This window comes from Procambarus clarkii, chromosome 23 (genome assembly GCF_040958095.1).
Source record: "Procambarus clarkii isolate CNS0578487 chromosome 23, FALCON_Pclarkii_2.0, whole genome shotgun sequence".
Taxonomy (NCBI): Eukaryota; Metazoa; Arthropoda; class Malacostraca; order Decapoda; family Cambaridae; genus Procambarus; species Procambarus clarkii.
Window position 1 is genome coordinate 31,694,824 of NC_091172.1, and position 17,474 is coordinate 31,712,297.

The 17,474-nt window shown below is 44.6% G+C and overlaps 1 protein-coding gene across 13 annotated transcripts in view; it reads left to right on the plus strand.

Annotated features, from left to right (window-relative positions):
- LOC123763970 (metabotropic glutamate receptor 5) overlaps window positions 1-17,474 on the plus strand; it is a 316,966-nt gene that overhangs the window by 249,936 nt on the left and 49,556 nt on the right. For all 13 annotated transcript variants that reach the window (XM_069330094.1, XM_069330097.1, XM_069330101.1 and 10 more), the window contains 4 exons: window positions 12,375-13,054; window positions 13,765-13,918; window positions 14,482-14,618; window positions 16,995-17,184. In XM_069330094.1, coding sequence (XP_069186195.1) covers window positions 12,863-13,054; window positions 13,765-13,918; window positions 14,482-14,618; window positions 16,995-17,184 — 673 coding nt within the window. In that variant the 5' untranslated portion in view covers window positions 12,375-12,862. The remainder of the gene's footprint in view (window positions 1-12,374; window positions 13,055-13,764; window positions 13,919-14,481; window positions 14,619-16,994; window positions 17,185-17,474) is intronic.

A 17,474-nucleotide genomic window follows, 5' to 3' on the forward strand; every position in this document is an offset into this window, starting at 1 on the left:
AAGTTTAAAAAGAGATGAGGGCTTAATATATTACGTGTTGTTGATGACGTCACGGAACCTCCCATTCTCTGATTTTTAAGGGTAACTGTTGTTATTATTTGTGTTGAAATTCCGACACAGAGGTCCACGGTCCATATAGCAAGATATTTGGGTCAATGTTTTAAATTGAATAGTTTTATACATGAAAACCGTCGGTGGTTCTCTTGTTGTTGATTATATTTTTGTTGCTGTTACTACTGTTTCCCTTGCTGTTGCTGCTGGTGCTGCTTCTGCTGATACTGTTACTGATACTGCTTCTGGTGCTGCTGCTGGAACTGGTGCTACTTCTGGTGCTGTTGCTGCTGCTGGTGCTGGTTCTGTTTCTGGCGCTACTGCTGCTGATACTGGTGCTGGTGCTGCTGCTGGTGGTGCTGCTGCTGGTGCTGCTGCTGCTGGTGGTGGTGCTGGTGCTGCTGGTGCTGCTGCTGGTGGTGGTGCTAGTGCTGCTGGTGCTGCTGCTGGTGGTGGTGGTGCTGGTGCTGTTGGTGCTGCTGGTGGTGGTGCTGGTGCTGCTGTTGCTGCTGCTGGAGCTGCAGGTGCTGCTGCTGCTGCTGGAGCTGCAGGTGCTGCTGCTGCTGCTGGTGCTGGTTCTGTTTCTGGCGCTACTGCTGCTGGTACTGGTGCTGGTGCTGCTGCTGCTGGTGCTGGAGCTGCTGGTGCTGCTGCTGCTGGTGGTGGTGCTGGTGCTGCTGGTACTGGTGCTGCTGCTGCTGGTGGTGCTGCTGCTGCTGGTGCTGCTGCTGCTGCTGGTGGTGCTGGTGCTGCTGGTGCTGTTGCTGCTGCTGGAGCTGCAGGTGCTGCTGCTGCTGCTGCTGTTGCGTCTTGTTGTTGTTACAAATACTGTTACTATCGTTACATGGTGTCGTTGTTGTTAATGGTCTTGGGCCTGTTCCAGCTACTAATGTTGTTGTGTTGATGTGATTTAAATATCGTAATTAACGCTTATTTCGACGATTGTTTTCAGTTATACAGAAGTTTTCCCTATAGAAACATTTGTTTTTTTACAAAACTTTAAATAGTAACTATAAGACAAATATCGTCCAAAAACGAGAGGAATAATGTAGATGTAAAATAATCTTGCTTTTAAGGACATTGTTCAACACATGCATTGTGGCAGTCAATCATTGAGTCAATCATTGAGTCAATCATTGAGTCAGTCATTGAGTCAATCATTGGCTCAATCATTGAATCAATCATTGAGTCAATCATTGAGTCAATCATTGAGTCAATCATTGAGTCAATCATTGAGTCAATCATTGGCTCAATCATTGAGTCAATCATTGAGTCAATCATTGAGTCAATCATTGAGTCAATCATTGAGTCAATCATTGAGTCAATCATTGAGTCAATCATTGAGTCAATCATTGAGTCAATCATTGAGTCAATCATTGAGTCAATCATTCAGTCAATCATTGAGTCAATCATTGAGTCAATCATTGAGTCAATCATTCAGTCAATCATTGAGTCAATCATTGAGTCAATCATTGAGTCAATCATTGAGTCAATCATTGAGTCAATCATTGAGTCAATCATTCAGTCAATCATTGAGTCAATCATTCAGTCAATCATTGAGTCAATCATTCAGTCAATCATTCTGTCAATCATTCAGTCAATCATTGAGTCAATCATTGAGTCAATCATTGAGTCAATCATTCAGTCAATCATTGAGTCAATCATTGAGTCAATCATTCAGTCAATCATTGAGTCAATCATTGAGACAATCATTGAGTCAATCATTGAGTCAATCATTGAGTCAATCATTGAGTCAATCATTGAGTCAATCATTGAGTCAATCATTGAGTCAATCATTCAGTCAATCATTCAGTCAATCATTGAGTCAATCATTCAGTCAATCATTCAGTCAATCATTCAGTCAATCATTCAGTCAATCATTGAGTCAATCATTGAGTCAATCATTGAGTCAATCATTCAGTCAATCATTGAGTCAATCATTGGCACATCATTGAGTCAGTCAATGATGCCGGTCAATGGCATCACTTGTTTCAAGGCTCTGAATCCCTCTGAACATAGTTCATGTAACAGGGATCAATTACAGGTAACGATGATCCCCCCGTCGTTAGAGATAAGATTGCGTCTCACTAACCTGTAAGTCGCACTAACTACCCCAGTAACAACACGTCACTAACTAGGGGTATCCTTCCCCCACCCCCTGGCTCTTGTAACACATCCTGTAGAACAGTGACACTATTAAACACAGCCATCGTCCTCAAGTTGTCTTGTCTTGAGATAATGTTTATACAACAAACAAAGTCAGAACAATCTGTCATAAGCCCTCACAGTTTTTGTCGTTAACTGTGAGTTGAGTACTAGTTAGCTAGTACTCAACTGACAGTTCTCAACTCACAGTACTCAACTCACAGTACTCAATTGACAGTACTCAACTCACAGTACTCAACTCACAGTACTCCACTCACAGTACTCAATTGACAGTACTCAATTCACAGTACTCAACTCACAGTACTCCACTCACAGTACTCAACTCACAGTACTCAACTCACAGTACTCAACTCACAGTACTCAATTGACAGTACTCAATTCACAGTACTCAACTCACAGTACTCCACTCACAGTACTCAACTCACAGTACTGAGTTGGAGAGCTGTTTCCTCCAGCCAAAACAACGCTGTAGCGTCGTAGATCAAGCTGATGTATACTTAAACAGTACAAGATCTTCATTTACTAATCAGTTGGTATATAATTGATAACTTTGTTATAGGGGATGAAGAGCGAGCAATGACTCCTAGTTACCACAGGATACAGGAGCTGGGAGGATCTTTGTACCGGCTACAAGTACAGAGGTTACTGATGACAGCTGGCGATGTACCGTGGGAGAGATAGAGCCAGAGACACAACCTCTATCTTTAAGGGTGACAGAGCAGATGTTAGAGCAGTAATCGTAACCACTATTTTTAACCTTCTCTACAGATGTCTTAACCACTACACAGGTTACAATGAGCAGGTGTGTACAGGTCTCACACACACACCTGTAGTTAAATCAGTTTCATTCTTATTTATCTTGTCATATGTTTTATTGTAGTGTTTGAAATCTTTAAAAAACATATATGTATGTTACTTGAGCCAGATGAATTACCTGTTTACAGTCGTGAACATTTCCCCTGAGCTGAATATTTTTCTTATTTTACCCCAACATTCAATGAGCTTCTTTCCGGTAAGTTTATCAGCAACTTTTAATCTCACAATATTAGATTTCTCCTTCTTAATCCTATTAATAGCTTGAAATTGAGCCCCTCGGTGTTCCTTTGATCTGAGGCAGCTGGCCATGCCTGAGGTAGCTGGCTATGCCTGAGGCAGCTGGCCATCCCTGGGGCAGCTGGCCATCCCTGAGGCAGCTGGCCATCCCTGGGGCAGCTGGCCATCCCTGAGGCAGCTGGCCATCCCTGAGGCAGCTGGCCATGCCTGAGGCAGCTGGCCATGCCTGAGGCAGCTGGCCATCCCTGAGGCAGCTGGCCATGCCTGAGGCAGCTGGCCATGCCTGAGGCAGCTGGCCATGCCTGAGGCAGCTGGCCATCCCATCCATCCAAATAAGTCCACTACCACCTTGTGGGCTTATTTCCCTTACCTCTCCTCATCCTCCTCCTCTCCTCTCTCTCATTATTCTGTATTACCAAGCTAAGTATCTTATTATAGAATTACCGTGCCATTACCTACGTTTTTGAGTGTATTTATTTGTGTTCTCGAAGCCAGTGTTTTGGTGCCCTAAGTGTCACTCTAGTGTGGCCAGAGAGACCACGTGGGCCAGTGTTTACAGTGACACATGATAAATGTTTACAGTGATACATGATACATGTTTACAGTGATACCAGTGTGTTGTGTCCCTTCAGGAAAGTAGCCTTTACCACTAGATCGCTGACTGTAATCCTTGTCTCCTGTCTATGTGTAGTCAAGGGGTTAATGTAAGATAGAGTTGGTACAGTAATTTGTTGTATTTTGGTATATGGGGTTATTTTTTTATTATTATTATTATTATTTTCTACCACAGACGTGGCCACACATTTACAATGCTAACCAGCATATATGCAATTTCTTCTGTCCTCCATGGACAGGGTTAGAGATGTGTTAAAAATATAGTTCAAAGGTTATTGAACACTCAACCACAGAAGGTGAGTCGGTGCTTTTAAAATGCTAAGCTAACCTACATACGTAAATACATAGATACACAGATTTACATCTGCCTTACATAAAGTGTTCGATGTGTCTTTTACATAGTGTCATTAATGTGCATTTACAAAGGTGAAATGTAATTCTGATCAGCTTCCATATATACTTTATACACATACATATACACAAACACATTTACGTACACATACATACATACACACACACATGCATTCACAAACATTTGTCTCTTTTACTCTGACAGGGTGAGATAGCTGATAGAGAAACTAGTGTGCAATTAAGCACTTAATCACTGAAGGTGATAAAGGTGCTTTTACAAGTTCAGGTTATATAGTTACATCATATACATACATTGTATAATTGATACATTACATGGTTAATCTTGGGTACAAGTCCATTATATCATCAAGTGTTCCAGTACTCATATAGTAATTACACAGTTCAGCATACCTTAGCCCAGGAGGGCGAAAGTCAGACAATATGGGACATTCTACAATATAATGTTCAAGAGAGTGCATGTTTTCTCTTTCACAAAGTTGACACATTGTGTACTCGACATTTGGGTTTTGAGAAAGCTGCCAGATACGTTTATATCCCAGGCGTATTCTGGCCACTATAACATCACATTGCCGAGTTCTTGTTCTATTAGTCCCATATGTGAATGTCTCCTCACGATATCTATCATAATATTTAATGCTACAACTTTCAGGTCTTTGAGAATTTGTTAGGTCGGTGAGATCTTCATTCGATATTTGTTTAAGTAAATACTTTGTCACTGCTAATGAAACACCCATATCAATTTCTACCACTGGTTTTCTACAGGTTGTCTTTGCAAGCATATCAACAGTGTCATGCCTTGAGATGCCAACATGTGATGGTATCCATAGGAATTTAATTTCAAATCTGTTTTCTTTAGCAGGGAAAACATTCATTCGAATATCACTGACTATTTTCTGGGTGTCACTACTATGTGCGTTCAATGCCAGGAGTGCACTCTGCGAGTCACTGTATATAAGTCCACTGCCTTTGTCTTTAAAAAAAAAAATGTTAAGGTTATAATAGGCGTATCATTTTACCCTGTTTGGAGCAGAGTAGGTTAATCACCTTTAGACTACAGACTCATTTAGGACAAGTATTATTGGCTGGCAATTGTCTTCCCCGGGGGGCGGAGCCTAACCTAACTCTCACTATTTTAGCAACTCCTTAACCTTAGCTGTTGGCCCTCTCAGAGCAACCACTTGACCCTCATAACAACCACCACCAACAACAACACCAAAAACAACAACAACAACAACAACACGAACACAGGATTGAAGGCATTCCTCACGGCTCGTAAGTCTTGGCGGGAAGAGTTGATCATCTATACTGGGAGCATATTTCCCGGGTGTCCCTGCAGGTCTGTCAGGGCGGCGAGGAGGTCCCTGGGGCGGCGGTGGTCCGCTCCCTGATGGAGATTGTTCTCCCTCCTTCCTTCCCTCCCTCTCTATCCTATCTTCACTCCCATGTCTGTATACATCTCTCTTTTTTTTCTCCGTCGTGTGGGCCTTCTTAATCCTCTTCAGTGTATCCTGCTCTCCTCCTCACCACTCTATCCTATCCTCCTCAATACAGTGTATGCACTCATTTCCACTCCGGATACACTGGTGGGTTCTGTATACACTGGTGTACACAGTCTATACTTGAAGGTCCTTGCCAAGTGTTCACGCGGTTGTAAACCAGTCTCTAGTCTGGTCATGACCGGGAGTGTATTGTCTCGCTCCTCGTCTGGACGGAGCAGCAGGCCGCGTGAACCTCCACATCCAATATTTTGGGGGTCCATGAATCACTTGTATTGTAGGATATATATATACACGCATATACAAGCGTACACACACACACACACACACACACACACACACCACAAAAAAGGGTCTGGTAGCTGAGTGGACAGCGCGCAGGACTTGTAATCCTGTGGCCCGGGTTCGATTCCCGCACCAGGCAGAAACAAATGGGCAAAGTTTCTTTCACCCTGAATGCCCCTGTTACCTAGCAGTAAATAGGTACCTTGGAATTAGTCAGCTGTCACGGGATGCTTCCTAGGGTGTGTGTGGTGTGGGGGAAAAAATAGTAAAACAGTTGACTGACAGTTGAGAGGCGGGCCGAAAGAGCAAAGCTCAACCACCGTAAACACAACTAGGTGAATACACACACACACACACACATATATAAGGGGTCTGATGGCTGAATGGACAGCGCGCGGGACTTGTAATTCTGTGGCCCGGGATGGATTCCCGACGAAGGCGGAAATATATGGGCAGATTTTCTTTCACCCTGATGCACCTGTTCACCTAGCAGTAAATAGGTACCTAATAGTTAGACAGCTGCTACGGGCTGCTTCCTGAGGATGTACTCACCTAGTTGAACTCATCTATTTATGCTTGCGAGAGTTAAGCTTTTGCTCTCTGGTCCAGCCTCTCAACTGTCAATCAACTGGTGTACAGATTCCTGAGCCTACTGGGCTCTATCATATCTACATTTAAAACTGTGTATGGAGTCAGCCTCCACCACATCACTGCCTAATTTCAAAACCACTCTGACACTGAAAATAAATCTTTCTAACGTCTCTGTGGCTCATCTGGGTACTACGTTTCCACCTGTGTCCCCTTGTGCGTGTCCCGCCCGTGCTGAAGAGTTTGTCTTTGCCCACTCTGTCAATTCCTCTGACATGACAGCTGACACCTTCACATACTTCACAGATGGATAGGTTGACCAGCAGGGACAAAAACCCGGAGATGCTTTTAAGGCCTGAAACTCTGTAAATAGTTTCAGACTCTCAAACGAGTGTTCAACTTTACAACAAAATTTTGTAGGTGGTTATCATGTCTCCCTTACTCTACAGTCTTCCAGGGACGTGAGGTTTAGCTCCTTTAGCCTTTCCTCGTAGCTCATACCTCTCAGTTCTGGGACTAGTCTGGTGGCATACCTCTGAATCTTTTCTAAATTTGTCTTGTGTTTAATTATGTATGGACTCCAGGCTAGAGCTGTATACTCCAGGATTGGTCTGGCATCAGTGGTATACTCTTGAAATAGCACGTTCTCTGTAACTAACCGACATTGTAACTATAAGGAGTCAAGGATAGATGAAATTGTTTATGTAATAATCTAAGATGAGGTCTGATAAAGACCTTTTGTGCCCTCTGTAATGCTTTTTGCGCTACCGCTCGCAGGATGGGTATGGGGTGCACAATAAACTAGCTGCCTCCGGCGGCAATAATCAATCAATCAGTGGTATACAAATCCTGAACAATTCTTTACACAAGTTTTTAAATGCACTTCTTATGTTGGTCAGTCTAGCATATTCCCCTGATGATATCCTTTTGATGTGGGCCTCTGGGGACAGGTTCGGTGTGATATCAACCCAAAGATCTTTCCCTCTATTTGACTCTTGCAGGATTTCACCTCCCAGATGGTACCTTGTGTTCAGCCTCCTGTTCCCTTCGCCTAATTTCATTAATTTACACTTTCCTGAGTTGAACATTAGAAGCCATTTTCTAGACCATTCCTCCAGTTTGTCCAGGTCATCCTGTAGTCTCTGTCTATCTTCATCTGTCTTGATTCTTCTCATAATTTTTGCATCATCAGAAAACATTGAGAAGAATTAGTCAGTTGTCTGACTAATTAGTCAGAGTCTATACCCTCTGGAAGATCGTTTACATATATTAGATTCAGGATGGGTCCAAGTACAGAGCCCTGTGGGACTCCGCTGGTGACATCGTTTTGGTACATAGGGTTAGTGTTAGACTACAAGGATCAGAGAGGTGAAAAGAGAGGAAGGAGACAGAGAGAGGGATGGTATGGGGGAAACAGAGGGAGAGGAGTATATAGGGAAAAGGTGGAGGGTAGATGAGAGCCGAGAGGGGACAGGGAAAGGGAGATTGGTGGGTGCAGGGAGGGGTGAAGTGGAGAGAACAGAGATAGAGAAAAGCTGGAGAGAGAGAAAGAGAGAGAGAGAGAGAGAGAGAGAGAGAGAGAGAGAGAGAGAGAGAGAGAGAGAGAGAGAGAGAGAGAGAGAAAGTGAGGGGGAGAGAGGGAGTGAGGGAGAGAGAAAGGAGAGTATGACGGGGGAGGAAGGGAAGGAGGCTCTATATTGGAGAGTGAGGGTGAAGGGGTTGGTGTGGTTGGTGGTTGGGTTTATGTGAGGGTGTGTGTGGGGGGGAGGGGGTATTGGGTGAGGGGGGGGTGGGAAGGTGGGAGGGTTAGGTGGTGGCGGGTAGTGACATATTGCTGTGAAAACTAGTACCCAGACGAGCCGTATATCGTCTCGAGATACGTAGTGTGTGTGTGTGTGTGGGATGGGGGGTTAAGTCCTCAGAGAGAAGCCTCCAGGTATGTAGGTCCATTAGTGGAGGAAATGAGAGAGCGTGTTGCTTATTATTACCTATTTCCAGCCATGTATCCCCTGACCACACCCATGTATCCCCCTGATCACACCATGTAACCCCTGACCACACCCATGTAACCCCCTGACCACACCATGTAACCCCTGACCACACCATGTAACCCCTGACCACACCATGTAACCCCTGACCACACCATGTAACCCCTGACCACACCATGTAACCCCTGACCCCCACCATGTAACCCCTGACCACACCATGTAACCCCTGACCACACCATGTAACCCCTGACCACACCATGTAACCCCTGACCACACCCAGCCATCCCTATAGGTCTCCCCATCTTTCCTCAGCCAATAATTTACCCACAACCCTAGCCAAACCATCCCCCCCCCATCCAAGCCCCGCCTCACCCACCGCACATTTCTCACACTCTTTAAACTATGTCCAAACTCCCGCTCCCCCTCTCCCTTCTCCCCACTCCCCCTCCCTTCTCCACTCTCCCTCTCTCCTCTCCCCGTCAAAGGAGACACAGGTGTGTTGTGTAGCGAGGCAGCGATCACCGAGCAACTGTTCCCCTCATCCTGGGAACCTTCAGGAGCCGACCTCTACGCTTCGCCAAAGCCAGGATTCATCAAGCCTTAAGATACCTCTTGCGAAACCTGTACATCTTTCCTCAATCACAACGACTTAGTTTGTACATATAAAACGGTTTATATATTTCTACATATAAAACAGTTGTACATTTGTACGTATATGGAGAGCTCCGATACTTTCCATAATAATGACCTTGGGTTGCGAGGCTTCGAACCAAGTAAATTGTTTAATAAATGCCAACTAAACTGCCGTCATCGAGGAAAGATGTACAGGTTCCGTAAATGAACACGAAAATGCTCGAGATATCCCGGCCATGGGCGACCGAGGGAGTTGATTGAGAGAAAAAATGATATCCTCGCAACTATAGTCTATTCAGTATCGTTGAATACCTCAGGCACCCGCCGACAACAGTCTTATCGCCACTATGTATATCAGTGAAAGAAAAACAATACTTTTAAATATATAAAAAAAAAGAGAGAATCCGGCTAATCCGGTAACCATCCTTTTGTTTCCCAACGGTCGCGCTACCGTTCGTGAGTTTGAATCCGCCTGCGGAGGTCGCGCGTCGGGTGGGATGCTGATCTCTTTACTCATCTCTCCAGTAAAGCGAATGCAAAATAAAGTGTGTAAATGACATACATTTACTGTAAAATATATCTTCACTATGTTTACAATAGAGTACAGTAAAACTCTTACGATATGTTTACGTTGAAGGATGTTTATAGAGGCACTAAAGGTTGGCGCGTCTTATAGGAGTAAGGATGGTAAGGTGCAGGTCCCCCAGGGTACCCCAAGTGTGCAGGTCCCCCCAGGGTACCCCAAGTGTGCAGGTCCCCCCAGGGTACCCCAAGTGTGCAGGTCCCCCGGTGGTTTCTCTGTCTCTTTTGTCTGTCTGTCTGTCTCTATGTCTTTCATTACTGTCACATCCCAAATCCTTATCATTCCAAGTGCTATATATATATATATATATATATATATATATATATATATATATATATATATATATATATATATATAAATATAAATATATATATATAAATATATATATATATATATATATATATATATATATATATATATATATATATATATATATATATATATAGGGTTAGTGTTAGACTCCAAACAAACATATATATAGAGAGAGAGAGAGAGAGAGTCTAATGGCTTGGCGATTTCCTCTGCTAGTTACCTTTCCTTTCTCTGTTTGTCTACCCCTATCTTTCTATGTCTGCCTCTAGGTCTGTGTGCCTCTATTTCTCCCTCGATGTCTGTGTTACGGCCAGCTGGAGCCAGTATCCAGGTCCTTTCTGCGTAACGTGCCTTATAGCCTCTTCTATACTGCTACCCCAAGACAATGGTCAGTTCTCAGGAATTGAGGGGTAGTCAATTCAGTAACAGTGCATCCGAACAGTAACAGTTACATCCGAATTGACGGTAGTCAGTCAATTCGGATGTAACAGTGCAAGGAATAAAGGGGGTAAACAACGCGCAATTACATCTTCACCGATATATTATATATAGAAGTATAACTACACTTATGTACACAGTGTCACTTTCACCCAGGACTCTGCATATATCTGCAGTGTTCTTCAGAGTCCGGTGACTTCAATATCTTCAAGTACAGGTCGTCCACGCTCAATGGTATTCACCGGCGAGTTCACCTTCCTCAACATGGGCCAGTCCACACACCGTATCGTCACCATGTCACAATACCCAACATCTGCTCTCCAGAAACACCCTGGCAGAGGGCTTCAGCAACACGCTGACGGGGATCACAAATAATCACTTCCAGGGGGCTCTAACACCTTGGCAGAAGTCTCTAGCAACACATTAGCAGCACTTCTCAGCAGACAACCCCTACTGTCTTCTTGTAACTCCTCTTGGCCAAATCCCGAGTACGTCGGTCCACACAACACTACATAAGTACAACAGCCAACACACTGCTTACTACCGACGGCGGTCACTTGTCCTCTCACAGGACCAAGTCAGGAGTTCGGGAGTGCCAGAGGTGATCTAATTGCAACAGCGTACTAGACTCCTCACGTCATCTCTGTAGAAGTCATTAGCCAGACAGAAAGTATATGAGGAACACATAGGACGGCAACCTTTCAACGGGAACTGTGAAATGTAATCGGATGCACAATCTAGATGGCGTTGTTATCGTTACTTCACTCACCAGAGGTCATCATCATCGACCTCACCTCCTGACGTCAGTCCTCAGGAACCTCTCACAAACGCCACACCTCCGCCAATAGATGGCGGTGTCTTCGTCTTACCTAATGACTTGGAGTTGGAGTGCAGGTCCATAGATGGCGCCGAAATCGCCACACATCACTCCATAGAAAGCGTTGATATCGTAACAGTCTGTCTCTAAATTATACATGTTATCTGTACCGCTCCAATTTGTTCTCTCCAAGGGGCTCTATTATTGAGGCTCTTATAGAGGCTCTGTTATAAAACAAGTTTTATTAATTTCCAATATAAAAGGTGTAAAAACTCAAGGAGGTCTACGATTTGCGATAGTTATTTTTGTTGGTGCTATGTAACTAATATTGTGATATAAAGTTTAGAAAAGAGGGGGATTGGTAAGAGAAGACACCATACAAGTGCATACGTAAGTAGGCTCACAAGGCTCCCCCATATACTGTATCTTCTCTTCTCCGAGGCAAAGGGTCCCTGCAAACACAGCCATTCAAAGCCTATTTACTTTACATACAAATAACTTTTTTGTGTTCAGATACTGACCAATGTTTCATGCGAATGGTTTTGTACCGACCAATCACAGACCGTGTTTATACTGTGCAGTGACCTTTGACCTCTCATGTCATTCGTTATAAGAACCATTTAGTTGGCACATTTGGCGAACTGCCTCGAGCTGTGACCCCCAACCCTGGTTACGGTTTTTCTAATTGCTTCGTAATTGAAATTGATGGGATTGAAAATGGGATTTTGATCGCTGCTCGCTGGTTGGGAGCATTTCATTAATGTGATAGCTTTGTTATGTTTGGGAAACATTGCATTGTTGGTATTATCGTCGTCTTCGTCAATGGTGTGATTATTTCTACCACCGGTGTGTGTGTGTGTGTGTGTGTGTGTGTGTGTGTGTGTGTGTGTGTGTGTGTGTGTGTGTGTGTGTGTGTGTGTGTGTGTTGAGTGCGTTCTTTAGATCCAAAAATCCATCAATATCCTTTTTCCTTGCAGGTGGAGACGGAGGTTGGCCTCCTTCAACTTCTGTATCTTTGAGTCCTCGGAACCGTCTTCTGGAGAGACAGAAGTTGTCCACTTCTGCCAGAGGACTCCTGAAACCTGCTAACCTTCTGCAAGAACCTCTCATCGGCTCTCTCTTCAGGACCCGACCACAGAAATCCTGCGAAGGATGTACCAACTAGTCAAGTTTGCTACTGTTTCGAACTCTCATCAATATGAACCTGGCGAAGCGTTCAGCGGGGATTTAAGATGAGCCGAGAATGGTTGTTCCACGAGTCGTAGCTACGACAATTATCAGAAATGTAGAAGACACCAAAACTGGCACTGGTGCCTCTCTTGCATCGTTCAGGCGAGAGAGCTTCAGCTGACATAGTGAAGAAGTTCTGGACGTCAACACTAGCCCAGGCGAGGGACAGTAACCGCACCAGTCGACGAAGGAGGAGGAGGAGGAGAAGGCGAGGATAAGGGGGATAGGAGGAAGGATGTGCAGGTGGGTAGGACGGTGGTGGGAAAGCGTGTTGGTGGTGGTGTTTGTGGTGTGTGTCGTCCACGCCGCCATGATCCAGAAGAGAAGGAAGACGGCGCTCGTTGAGGGAGACATTCTCATCGGCGCGCTCTTCTCCGTCCACCACCAACCCAAGCAGAAGAGTGCCTTCACCCTCACCTGTGGCGAGGTCAGTTGCTCTCACCTCTGTGTCTTCCTCTCTCCACCCCTTCCTTGACGTCCTTCCCTTCCCTCTCTTTACCTCCCTCCCGCCCTACCCTCCTGCCCCATCATCTATAATGACCCTGACACATTATTGGTTTACTTTGAAAGCCTCGTTAATTTTGCTCTTTGTTAATATTTTTAATAGAGATAGAGGGGGTGGGGGAGGGAATGATCATTAAAAATATCTGTTCCTTCATTATTTCAACTGGTTAGAATACAATGATGAAGTTCAAATTAATTTGGATGTTTGGGCAGGTTTGAACAGGTAAGGTCAGCACATTTCTGACAACAATGATATATCTGGGAACACACACTGGCAGCCTCAGAAATAATAGTTGGCTAAGAAGGTTCATTAAGCTTTTTATAATATCCTCATAAAGCAAGACTTTTAATTCCTGAGATGAATTCAGGAATCATTTTTATGAAGATGTTCAGGTAAATGTATCAATTCTACATCTTATAGAACGGTCAGAAATCTCTTTAAGCTGAATAATCTTAACGGGCTCAAACACGGGCAAGATTAAGCTGAAGATTAGAATTAAATGTTTGAATTCTTTCTGGGCTTAAGACTTACAAGCTCCGGAAGGTAATTTAGGCTTCATCAATAGCTGACTGACCAACCAGCATCAATGTTGATGTCTGTGGCTTGTTACCTTGGCATCATCTCCCTCACAGATCCGGGAGCAGTACGGCATCCAGAGGGTGGAGGCCGCCTTCATGACCATTGATAAGATCAACAACGACTCTCAGCTGCTGCCCAACATCACTCTGGGGGTGGAGATCCGGGACTCCTGCTGGTACTCCTCCATAGCCCTGGAGCAGAGCATTGGTTAGTGACCCCTTCACTCACCTGCTCACTCACTCACACACACACACATACACACGCACGCACGCACAGACTCACTCACTCACACACAGACACACACACACACACACACACACACACACACACACACACACACACGCACGCACGCACGCACGCACAGACTCTCTCTCTCTCTCTCTCCCATGAAACCAAAACTATAGTTCAAAATAGAAACATTTATGTACATAAATAAACGCTGAAAAGATACATTGCAACATTAGAAGCCTGACCATAAAAACTTATCAATATAATAATGTTATTATTGCATATTATAATATTAAGTTACAGACGTATAGGGAGCGGCCGGAGCCGGCTGTGTGGCACAGCTCACTTGACTTCACAAATATATAATTGTTCCAAACGCTACTGACCCCAGAGTAAGCTCCTACTCTGGGGTGCCCTGTGTGGTGGTACCTCCCCTGAGACTTGCCCTGTGTGATGGTACAACTCCCTGAGAGCAGCCCCGTGTTATGGTAGCCCCCCCCCCTCATAATAACTCCGTGTACCCTGGCTTCTTCCACAAACAGAATTCATCAGAGACTCGTTGGCGTCGCCCATAGGCAGCACCAACAGCACCCAGCGACCCGACGCCTGCAAGTCCACAACTACAAGCAAGAGACTCGTCGGCGTCGTTGGTCCTGGCTCCTCTGACGTCACTATACAGGTGAGTCGGCGTCGGTGGTCCTGGCTCCTCTGACGTCACTATACAGGTGAGTCGGCGTCGGTGGTCCTGGCTCCTCTGACGTCACTATACAGGTGAGTCGGCGTCGGTGGTCCTGGCTCCTCTGACGTCACTATACAGGTAAGTCGGCGTCGGTGGTCCTGGCTCCTCTGACGTCACTATACAGGTGAGTCGGCGTCGGTGGTCCTGGCTCCTCTGACGTCACTATACAGGTGAGTCGACGTCGGTGGTCCTGTCTCCTCTGACGTCACTATACAGGTGAGTCGACGTCGGTGGTCCTGTCTCCCGGTCGATGGCGGACACAGAATGCTCCATAATCACATGTTCATTTCTATAGGCCATTGCACCTCGTGCCTCTCTGAGGGGGCCAGGTTATCGCTCATGGTCCCCGGTTGGCCTAGAATTCCATTCACATTGACTGATGCCAAAGTCTAATACTGTAATCCATATCAGCCTGGATAGCTCCGGGGAGCCGAAGGCCCCCCCCCCCCCCCCAGAAAACAAGATGTATTGGAAGGCGGCATGAGTTCTAAGGGATTTATTACTGATGTTTGATCTAAGCCACTATTCGTACTTCCATAGTAAATGTTAGATAGGGTAGCGTCGTTGTGGGTGACACTGAGTATCCATATAGTATCATATTTACTTTGTGCAAATTGATACCATAATTTTTTCTGTAGATGATCATATATTATTATGTGTCCGTATATTTTAATGGAAATAATGCCATGATTTGAGGATGATTTATATAGAGTGATCTGAAGGAAATAGTGCTATGAGTTTATGAGGTATTGTATATAGGTGAGTTGAGGAAGTGCGGGAATTTATTGTCCCTATGTTCGTGTACTTTAAAGTCATCCAAGTAGAATGTGAGAAATAACTCTTATAACTTGATTCCGGTTACTTTTATGTTTCTGCATGTGAATTTTTTTAGTAAATTTTAAACTTAAAGTTCTTCTGTTATGTTTCAAAGGAGTAGATATGCACAAATCTAGGGGTATATCTATTCATTTGGGGGATTTCCCCCAGACATTCAACAGCAGACAATGCAACACATTCCCAGGCGCACATCTATGTGAATTAACCCATAGGGAAGAAGTCCAAGCCTAAACCAAAGTGAGACCCCTAACACTGGCTTACTGAAATCGGCATGTATTACGTCGTCACCTTTCTCAGTAGATGTATTTGTGATCTCAAAAATATTTGCAGTGAATATTACACAGTGAGTGTTGCTGTTGGAGACTATTCTGTCTGATGTTAGTGTTCATTACCTTCAAGAGTGCCTTTTTTTGGGTCTCATCTATGTCTTGTCAGCATGTTTCCTACTCGCTTCGGCAGTACATATACTAAAATTGTCAGTATGTTTTAAGTGCAAAATTTTATTCCATCTAGGAGCCCCCGCTAGGAATCGCACTCTATCGTGTTGAATAGCCACAACTTTGGCCCTACTGACTTGGAGAAAGAGTGAATAAGGAAGGCGCTGAATAATCAACTAAGGAGTTAATGGCATACATGTAAAGCATTTCTTAACTCCTTGAAGGGGCCCTGTGATTGCTCTCATTATATAAAATTGGAATTTACTTTCCCTTCAGATATTGAATTTGCTTGTTCAATGTCATTTTCTATTACATCAGTACTGATGTAATCGAAAGTTAAGGTTAATGTCTTGACTAGAAGGTTAATGTCTTGAATGTGTCGGTGTCTGTCTCGAGTGTTGCCACCGTATTTCATTGCCTTACATTTCTGTGCAGATATTTTTAGCGCTAAAATTCTGCATTCAGATGTTACGTCTTGATCCAGCGCCATTTGTGCCTTACTCAAAAGTGAAGAACCTGAGACGACTAATGCTATATCACCAGCAGAGCTTAGCAATTTATCTCCAGCTGCTGACTTCATAACTGCAGGAGCTGATCCAGTGACGTGTGCAGGAACATCTGGCAATCTATCCTCCAAATACGATCGTATATTTAGTGACTGGTAATGTATGTACTGAAAATGAGCTGTTGCATACACAAAAAACAAAATCCACTTTTTTTAATATTGATTTAGTTGAGGGGCGAGAAGGTAATATTGAAATCTAATCTTTCTTAAGCCTAGTATAGAAACATGCATGTATTACCTTAGGCCGGAGAGTGAGTATATTAGACCTAGGACTGCTTATTAGGGCTAAATGACAGGTAAGGTTAATATGGTGGTTAGGTTGTTGTTGTTTGTGCTTTATGTCTCATGTTCCACACTCAGTCACTGCAGGTTCCACCCGACCCACCTCCACCCGACCCACCACCACCCGGCCCATCACCACCCGACCCATCACCACCACCTGGCCCACCCTTCACACTGACTCTGGTCCCCCAACAGGTACAGAACTTGCTGCAGCTGTTCGGCATCCCGCAGGTGGGTTACTCGGCCACCTCGCGGGACCTGAGCGACAAGTCCCGCTTCTCCTACTTCATGAGGGTGGTGCCCTCCGACTACTACCAAGCCCAGGTCATGGTGGATATCGTCAGGCACTACAACTGGACCTACGTCTCCGCGGTCCACACCGACGGTCAGTGCCAGCAGGAGGAGCAGGAGGGGACGGAGCCGGGGAAGGCCATTAGGGCCAACAAAGATTAGATCAGAAATCAACATAATGGCACACTTTTGCTAGATATTCTGTGTCATTTCATCGATGATATTTAGAATTTTGTAGGTCATTATGTCCCTTCTATTTCTCTTTTTCTTACAGTGGCAGGAGGTTCAGCTCACTCGGTCTGTCCTCGTACCTTAGTCCATTATATTCTCGCACTTTACTTGGTTGTAAATTTATGAACGGTCTAAATTTGTCTTTGTTAGTGG